This window comes from Aythya marila (genome assembly GCF_965140915.1).
Source record: "Aythya marila genome assembly, chromosome: 1".
Classification (NCBI taxonomy): Eukaryota; Metazoa; Chordata; class Aves; order Anseriformes; family Anatidae; genus Aythya; species Aythya marila.
In genome coordinates this window covers 72737056-72746951 of record NC_139042.1, presented here as the reverse complement: position 1 = coordinate 72746951, position 9896 = coordinate 72737056, and the positions used below count along the sequence as shown (strand labels likewise).

Genomic DNA, 9896 nt, shown 5'->3' with positions numbered 1-9896 from the left:
GGCTGACAGGAAGCAGAGATGACCTAGCGTTTTTCCAAATTAGCCACCACCCTTCGAGTCAACACGCCAAAAGATAAAATAATAATAATAATTAAAAAAAAAAAACACACACACACACACGCCGCGTTCCCCGAGTACCGCGACTACAGACGAGGCCGTGGGGGTCCCCCACGACCCCAGGTACAGCCGATGCAACAATTACAAGTTTGTGCGCACACACTGCGGCTCCGTTCCGTGCGCAGCCCCCCACCGGGCTCCCACCGCCGCCAGCGGGCCCCGCGCTGCGCTGCCCCCAGCACCGGGCACCGGGGCAGCCCCGGGCACGGCCCGCCCCGCCCAGCCTCCCCGCGGGACCGTGCTGCAGCGCCGGGCGGGCAGACCCCGCCCCTGCCGCCCCGCCCGCAGCACGGCACGGCTCGGCTCGGCTCGGCTCGGCACAGCACGGCCCGGGCTGTCCCTGCCTCGCCATTGTGTGTGCCCGCCCGGCGGCTCGCCGCGGGGCCGCGATGCTCCAGGGCTCCGCGCCCCCTCCCAGGCGGCAGCGGGCGAGGAGCGGCCGCGCCGCCTGCTGAGGGCTGAAACTTCGCCTCGCTCCCGCCCGGCCCGGCTCGGCTCGGCCCGGCCCGGCTCCCTCCATGCGCTGAGCGAGCCCCATGGACGCCTTCAGCGCCGCCAAGGCCAAAATGGGGGCGAAGAGCGGCGGCGAGGCGGCGGCGGCGGCGGCGGCGGGGCTGGCCGCGCCTCAGCCCGCCGCCCCGGCCCCCGGTCCCGCCGGCCCCGGCTCGCCCTGCGAGCCCGCCGCCTACAAGCTGGAGGACCTGGAGACCCTGGCCACCGTGGGTGAGTGCGGGCGGGCGGCGCGGCGGCGGCGAACAAAGGAGCTGCCCAGGTGCCTGCCTGCCTGCGGCCGTGCCGCCGGCACCGCTCCCCGCTGCCCCCCCGCAGGGCGCTGGGGGCCGCTCCGGGGCGGCGGGGTTCGGGTTGCGGCCGCTGAACGGCCGGCAGGTGCCTTGGGGACACCCCCGCGCCCTCTGAGGGACGCGGGGAGCCGCGGCTGCAGGCGCCCGTGCCGGGGTGTGCGGCTGCCTGGCGCTGGGTTTGGGGGAAAAGGGGGGCTGCAGCCCGCATCTGCCAGCCTTAGTGAAGCTGCCCGGGGTCGGCAGCACGGCGGGGTAAATGCGTGCGGAAATAAATGGGCGTTCAGGCAGCCGCGGTGGTGCTCGGTGCGTTATCTCCCGCAGCATCTGCCCGGCGTGTCGGGGTCTGTAGGGCTCTGCACCTGGTTTGAGGGACCGCTTGCTCAGAAGGGCGCCTTGCATAGAGGACTGCGTTGAAGGACTGTGGTCAGCCATACAGGAGGTCTCTTTCTTTAGAGGACCATGAAACGGTTTTGAATAGATTTATTCCAGCAAACGCTCTAAACTTAAACATCACTTAAGCTCTCAGAAGCCAGCAAGTGCGGTTTAAACCCTTTCTTAGTGAAGTTGATGGCGTAAAAGGGTCTTTAAAAATGGAGTTGGGAGGGCCTAGGAGCATCACGTTTGGTGACGACCTTGTTATCTTCTCTTGAAGCGTGTTGTTTTGTGAGATAATAGTTCCAAGTTGGAATGTCAACAGGCATTTTATTGAGAAGTTAATTGAGATTACTAAGAGTCTGCCGGAAAGGTTTGCGATGCTTTTCCTCCACCAGAAGTGGTTAATCTTGTTTGTTACATCACAACCAGTTGCTGTGGATACAAGTTGTCATCACTGAGGATTATGACTTGAAGCGAAGCACAGGCTGCAGGAAAATAATAATTTTTAAGAACACATAATAGTCATGGAAATGTTCCTGGGGCCAATGAAGACATTTAGAAATAATCCTGGTGTTGATTTTTAACTGCATATCTTCTTTGAGTGTTCTTTAAAGTGCTCCTTTGAGTTTGAGGAAGCAGAAAGGCATTGTTCCATGGGAAACAAGGAGAAACTGCTTGCTATAAAGACACAGAGAAAGAAAAAAAATATTAAGTAAAAGGATCAGATAGCTACTCATCAGGACACTGAAGGAATACCAGAAGAACAGCCTTCCTTCCTGCTGTGGCTTCCCCAGCTTGATTTCCTCTTTTCCCCTCCATATTTTTGAAACTCTTTCTCTTCTGAGAAGACAACCATTCCTGGTATCTCTATGAACTGTGGCATTGGTTGCTTGGTAGGAAGACAAACCATACAACTTGAAGGATATAAACGTGTCACGGGTACATACATAAGGCCTTACCTTAACAAAGAAGCTGAGCTGGTCTGTTTCGAGTTGGTTTTGAAACCAAAAGGCATGCCAGCCCTGCTCATTAGGAGGCTGTGAGGAGTGAAGGGATCTAACTCCTGACCAGGAAGCAACATAGCAGCCTCAAAGTGATACTGAAAGTGAACACATCTGTGCCTGCCTCCGAGTGGCAGAGTTTATGAATTTCAAAGATGAAGTGCCCTCCCCACGTGGCTGCAGTGCCCCTGCGATATGAGCCATTAACTGCTCCGTGAGGTTGGGCTGCTCTGTCCCTTGCTTATATGTGCTGCAGGCTAAAGCCGTGCAGAGTACTGTCTAGATTGGTATTTTAGCTTGAGAAATTCATTTTTGCTTGGCTTAAACATCTTTCTTGTTAAGCTAGTTAAGTACAGTTTAGGTTTATATCACATTTATGGAAAGAGTATATCCTTTTTTTTTTTTCTTTAGCAGTGGTTTAACTTAGTATTACCCTATCCTCCCTTTTCTGATCTGCTTGCACAAGTAGGTGAGATTAATGTACTGTCATCAGTTTCACTGCAGCAGTTCAGAGTCTTGTGTGCAGCTTGACTGCTGTGATAAGAATAGCCGTTGTATTTCTGCTGATGCTCTCAAAAGCAGCGTGCGTGCTGTCCAAGATACTTGGCAGATTTGTGGAAGGGAGGGGGATACCCAGAAATGGCAGGACAGGAAGTTCTGGTATCTTCTCTACTAGAATCATTGTTGCTTATGGACATATGCAGGGTTAGAGACATGATGGCCTTGGAAACCATCTGTGAGAAAGTAGCAAAAGAGGAAGAGGGAGGTAAGCTCCATGCTCCTACAGCTGCGTGTGGTTAGTGTGTAAGCTAAGTAAAGGATGTTAGTGTCCGTGAGGTTGTGCTCTTCCTTGGGTTTAGGCAGCTTCTCTTGGAGGATGGAATGAATCTCAGAGGATTCTGAGCCAGGAACCAGATTTTGTTTCTCAGAGGGTTCCTGGTTCAGAGGATTAAAATCAGTGTTAACCTGACCCATGTAATGCAAGCTAACTTGAAAGTGCTGCTGATTTCTCTTGGAAGTTATGACTGATTTAGAAAAGAACTCACTATGAAGGAGGAAATGGAGCAAAATAAGGTTAGCACAATGATTGTGAGGGCATTTTTCTCCCCCGGCTTTGTTTCAGTGTTTGTGGGCTATTTGGCAAGAGGCACTGGGAGCAGAGACTAGAGGTTTTTTTTTTGTTTGTTTGTTTTTTTTTTTTTTTGTGGCAGCACCCTAATATTGCTCTATAAAGTGAAGTTACAGGTTTGGGGTGGGCACAGGAGTGGGGTGGTTTCTGACACTCAGAGGATTTGAACAGGAAGAACATTTGTTTAAGGTTGCTTCCGGAGAGGCTGAAGATGTGGCTTTGAACCTTTGAGGTACATGGTGTGTGTGTGTTGTGTTTTGTTTTTTTTTTAAACGTCTTATCTAAGAGGATTGATGTTCTCACTTTGGAGCTATTGAAGATGCCTTGACCACTTCTGTTTTTTAATTAATTTTCCTTTCAAAGGAGGTCAAACTACGAGTGTTTGCTCAGCATGCTCAGAAACTGCTGCTCAGACAAGGCTGAGGTATTTGTGAATCTCAGCTGAACTTAAGTAGTAAATACTCATCCGTGCCAAGGCTGTGGTGGCACTGTGCTGCACAGAAGCAAAAATTTAGATGTCATGGCCATGTTCAGTGGAACTTAACTGCTTCAAGTTCATGGCCCAGACATGACTTAATTTTATCTGAGCACATTTCAAACCATTTGTTGGTCTGGGCTGTGAAAGAGAGATTGTGAAAACTAGTGAATCATCCTTGGTTTTGACGCACATTTAACAAGGGCATCCTTCCTAATTCAGTAGCCAGTGTCTGCAGCTGGACAGCCTACATGTACCCTGGAGTGGGGATACTACATCTTTAGTTATGTCATAGTGAAGAAATAATTAAGGTAAACTAGAATAATAAGTACGAGTAGAATAAATTTAGAAGATATTTGGGTAAGTGAAAGTGGAAGGAGAAATCCTATGTTCCCTAATAAAATGCAGGGTAAGGGGGCACCTCTGGGTTGGAGAAAGGTGACAAACTTATACTTGTCCTTTCTCCTGTGAGGTAGTTTCCTGCCTGTTTTTTGAAGCGCAGTGAATTCCAAAGTGTACATTACAAATGTAAATCAGTTTCTATAAATCTATTAAATTGATTGAAATATTTTAATAACAACATTTTCATTTGAAAAGATTCTTTTAAACAACTGTTCCCATGAAGTGCTTCAAACTAAACAAATGCGGAATAAAGAATTGGGCAAACCAGTATTTCAGTTTTTCTGAGCATGGGAAAAACTTAAAATGTACATGGGAAAAGTCAGAAGCAACATATTTTTAAATACTTAATTTCAATGTGTTCGCACACAAAATATGCTAGCCAAATGTATTTTAAATGACATTATATCAGAGGGACAACAGGTACAGAACAGCAGTCTAATGCTGGAACCTGCTTGTTCATTTTCCCTCTGTGTAGTCTAAGTAAAATATTCTTCACCAGAATAACTAAGCTCTTCTTTTGTAGCTAAGCTAAGAACACTGCTGGCTTTTTTTTTTTTTTTTTTTTTTTTATGAGGGGACCTGCACGTCTTCTGTTTCTGGTTCTGACTAAGCCTTAGTTCTGGTTTCACTGCCGAGGGCACCTATTTAAAGTACTGCGCTGTGGGATGTCTGAGCATTTTTTCCTGTTTTGTCACCTTTACTTGATACTGCCGTGATAAACAATGATCGAGGATTTTACTTGGCATGTCCTTAAATACCACAAGTTTTGAAAGAAAACATGGTCTGAATGTTGTGACTGTAATGGTGACCCGAATTCACCATTACATCTGAACATCTTTGAGACTTTAGTCATCAAGCTAAATGACTTGGATTTTATTTTCGCTCTCCTGTGGAATGTGCTTCATTTTCCCCTGCCACAAGATCATACTTGTCCCAAAATAAATCTTTAGTATTGTTGTAGCTGATGCTCTACAGGGAGAGCGAGCAGGTGTGACTCAGCTTCCTTCTGTTGCCTGTCCCACTAGTGTGATGCTTATGTGGAGTGGGCAGCAGTGGGTCCTTCCTTCCTCATAAGGTTCTTGTTCTCTTTTTAGGCTGGGAAAAGTGGATTGAAACAAATATTTTTTGTCTTTCACAAAGAAAGCTCAGAAAAGAGAGAGTATATAAAAAGTCTGAGCATGTGAAATCTGAAAGTTCATGTTTCTGCTTTTCTGTCTTCTGTGTTTAAAATCAAGGTGGAGGTAAATGGCTTTGTGTTTTCCTGCCTGTCACCTGTTTCTTTTGCTGTTATCTGTGAGTGCGTTTTGGTATGTAACTGATTGTAGATAGAAACTCAGAATTCTTTCTCTGATGTTGTGAACGTGGTATGTATTAGAATAAGCTTTGACACTCAAATGAAATTCTTAAAGATAAATAATCTAAGTCCTATAATTAGCCCAGAGGGACCCGAAAGTGCCTGCTGCAATGCAAATAATCTGAAATCAAACTAGTACTAATATTTCAGGAATAAGAAGTATGCAAAACTCCTCTCCTACAAAACCAAGAGCACCTAATGCTCCCTCCCTACAAAAAGTTTATGCTTAAATAAAATTAACATTCCTGGCGAAGGTCCTGTTGAAAAATTTGTTCATTAAAAGTGTTGTGCATCAGTCCAAGCTGGAAAAAGACAGAAAATGTAAACAGAAATAGAGAGTCAATTCCTCCTACCCTCCCCCTTCTTCGAAGGCAGGAAATGTGAACTTAAAATACCGGAGGTTGGCATCATATGGGCTGTTGGGGTTTGACTCAGCTTTTCTCTGCTTAGGTTCCTGAGTTTGTGTGTCTGGGCTCTTTGTAGTGGACAGAGAGGATAACCGTTTGGAGATGGACCTCTTGCTGTTTGGGCTACTACACTGTGAGAAGTTAGGGAAGTGAATCCCAGGCTGAAACACATTTAAGCCTGGTTTGGTCCACTTCAAAGGTGATATGCAATATATAAGTATCTAAAGTAAGGAAAGGGTGTTGGAGTTTATGTAGTGCTTTTGTTTGTTATGAGGGGTGTAGACACGCAGACGAAATGACAAAGGGTGAATTTTCGTGAAGCGAGATGGGAACTTTGTGTTTACCTTGCAAGGACTTGTCTGGGCATAAGCTGTATTTAACTAAATTAGTTTAGGTTAAACAATACAGTTCCCTGCTGTTGATGCTTATCAACATAAAACATCTTTAGCATTAGCTTTTTCTACTCAGGAGTAATTTCATACAATGTCTTCTCTTGTTAAAACATAATATGCATCCTCCCATGTCTACATGATTTTTGAGGTGTTTTTAGTGGCTTCAGGGATGTTGGTAAGCAAAATTCTGCTGAATGCTATGTGTTAGCATGCAACTGGGATGTTCCAGTGACAGGGCATAGCACATTTTTTTTAATTCTCAAAATTGCAATGTATTTTTTTTTTCCCCCAAAGGAAAACTGTCTTTCAAATGAATGAAAAAATGCATTTTTTTTTTTTTTTTAAAAAGTTACTTAGTTATTTTCACCATTGTTCACTGTTTGCACTTCACATTAGAGCAGTGGCTCAATTCTGAATTCAAATGCATACTGATTTATTATTATTCTTTTTTAATACTGAGGGCAAATCAGAAATTTTCCTGGTCTTAATAGAGCTCTTCTTTTCTGTAAAGGCTGTAAATGTAGGCTGCTAATGAAATTTACCTGGACATCAGGTAAATTGTGAAAGTAGTTAATAAAATAAAATATGTTGGAAAGTGAGTGGAATATTTCAGGACAGGAGAAAATTCTCAAAGCAGGTCAGCTCCATTACTGCATTTCTGTGGATGATTGTAGTTTTGCTTTGTTAATTCTATTAATAGAGATATTCACGTTTTTGCTCATTGTTTACTCTTTCACTTTGGGTAAATAGTGTGTTTCAAGGGTTTTGAATTAATTTCTACTGTGGTCGTAGGATGGTATGTTGGCAAATAGAAGGCTCTGTTCTTGAGGGATTTCAGGGAAGGGTGTTTGAAAGGACGTAATCTCTGTAACAATGAATGCTCCCAACCTTCTTCTTTCCATCTCAACATGGAAAAACTATTAAATATTGAGAAGAATATTGCAATATATATATATATTTATATATTTTATATATATAAAAATATATATATTTTTATATATTTTAAAAAAAAGGAAAGGAAACTTAGAAGCTTATATACAGAGCAATGCCGGGGCTAGTAAAACAAATACTAGTCCTAGATTACTTACTGATTTATTTTCTTTTTTTTTTTTTAAAGGAATTAAATGCATAAAAAAAAAAAAGTTTTATAAACCTAAGGGAAAAAGAATTTTCAGCACAGTAAAAATAAAAATTCAGCACTTCTTTTGGCTGGGACAGGCAGGGTATAAAATAGAGGCAGTGTTCCTGTGAGCAATTTTGTCCAGCACCCACTGCTAATCTCAAAAGATAAAATTTTAGAGTCTAATACAGATTTATCATTCTGAATAGCTTATTTGAACAAGAAGAAAATGTCTTGTTCTATGCTGAAGTGCGCTCTGAAAATATTAAAATAGCAGTCTCATGAGGATTAAGCTCCCTTTTTGTTTTTATGCAGTTTAAGGGCCCCAGTTTTAGTGAACTTTAAATTATTTGTGTTTACAATTCAATTTAAGCAGTTCAACTGTATCTGTGTAAATACACAAGCTCATTCTCTGAAAGGCTGACAGATGACCTAAGCAGGGAGAACAGCGCTGAACCTCTAAGTCTAGCATGCTGGAATTATTCAAAATACGCTCTTTTGGACATAGCTGCATTGTAGAATATGTTATTGCAGTTCTCCTTTTTGGACATACCTAAACTAGGTTTAGGCTGTTTACCTCACTGTGTTTGTGGTTTTGTATTAATAAAATAAGCTTACACGAGCTTCAGCTCATTCTGAATGATTGGTATTAATAATATCTCTACTTGTTTCACAAGTAGTTTGAAGATGTTTGCAGAGTTGCTTTTCAGATGTGCATTGTCTAAAATTATCTCTTGCTAAGTCCTGACAGCTGCCCTGCCCAGTCTTAAACTGTAGTGATCTGTGGCATTTGTTCCTGAAAACTTTCCTCTAGGTTGCCTTTTTTCTGCACTCCTGCCCCAACCTGGAGCAGTTGATAGCTGGGCTATTAATTGAGTGGCAGCAAATCTTGTGTAAATGAGTTGTGATTTCTGCCCAAGGAGAACAATCCGTCTGCTTTGATACACTTCACCTCAGACAAATGACTAGTGTGTGTGTTTCAGTAATATATTTATAACTGAAATACATTAAAAATAATGAAGGAAGCATTGTTTCCAGGTGACTAAACTATGAACTCAAACATCTTTCTGTGTATGACCCATGGCAGCGGAATGTTAGGTTGGACTGCAGGGCTGAGTGTTGGTCTGATCCTTGGCACCGTTCCGTGGACTTCTCTGTGCTACCCTACACTTCACTGGTGTGTTGAGGGAGCAGGGAGCATGTTCACTTCTATTTGGCCTACAATACAGTTAAGTAAACCCGAACTGCATCCCTCAAGCAATTCAAATGCTTTGAGAAGTATCCAGTTTTCTAATCTTAAGACTATTTACTGGAGACTCTTTATTTAATGCCAAAATCAAAGTAAATTGGTTATATGGTTTTGTTTGGTTTGCAATGTATATCATAGCCTTTATGACAAAAGGCTGTAGTGTTTAAACAGACTATTTTTTATCTAAAAACATCTTTGCTCTTGTTTCTGGATATTCAGTTTGGACAACTACAGCTTTCTCCATCAGGTTAGAAATAAAATTCTACGTTTATGTGCATAAGTAGTTAAATTTATATAAACCTAATACATTCTATAATCCTACAGGTTGATATGGAAAGAAGGAGTATAGGGGAAAGTCTTCTGCTTGTTTTTTTGTCACAGTATATACAGGGCTTCCTAATTGGCTACCTATAACAGCAGTTCTTAATTTCTACAAAGTACGAATACAGTATCTGCAGTGCATAATAAATAGCTGCTCTTATTTAGGATACTTTTAGCTTCCTTAAAGGAGACTGTGAGCGACCTTTTCATGAAAGGTCACATCTACTATCTGTAGTGTTTTATTCTAGTATGCAATTTGCAAGACTTTAGGAGGTGTAGTGATCTATATTTTGTATTGAGTGTACTACTTGGGAAAAGCAATTCAAGAAAGAAGACCTATGTAACTCAAATAGTTGTAGCCTGTGATTTAAATTTGTGCTTGTTTCTCTTGTGTATGCCTGGTGCTGCCTTGTGTATATGTTTAAAAAGCACTAAAACTTGCAATGTATTTTTACTTGGAAAATGTGAATATATAATCTCTTACATAGTCTAATAACAGAGGAAAATGTGTGGCTGCTAATTTTATTTATTTACATGATGCTTTCAAAGGAGGTGATGCTCTGTTGGAAAAAATCACCTAAAGTGTCCGTTTAGGGTGCCCATTGTGCAGTATTTAAGTCTTGGAATGGTTCACTAAAAGAAGCCTTCTTACACAGAGTTCTTGGAATTTGCTTAAATGTTGTTCTGATTGTGCTGGGGACTCTGAGGAACCTGAAATACTTGTGGTAATGACACTGCCATTATTCGTAAA

At 42.8% G+C, this 9896-nt stretch overlaps 1 protein-coding gene across 2 annotated transcripts in view; it reads left to right on the top strand.

The window, feature by feature from the left end:
- Nucleotides 1–414: 414 nt before the first annotated feature.
- The window catches only part of PRKX (protein kinase cAMP-dependent X-linked catalytic subunit), a 64577-nt gene continuing 55095 nt past the window's right edge, over nucleotides 415–9896 (top strand). For both annotated transcript variants that reach the window (XM_082778286.1, XM_082778285.1), the window contains exon 1: nucleotides 415–840. In XM_082778286.1, the coding sequence (XP_082634412.1) occupies nucleotides 654–840 (187 nt within the window). In that variant the 5' untranslated portion in view covers nucleotides 415–653. The remainder of the gene's footprint in view (nucleotides 841–9896) is intronic.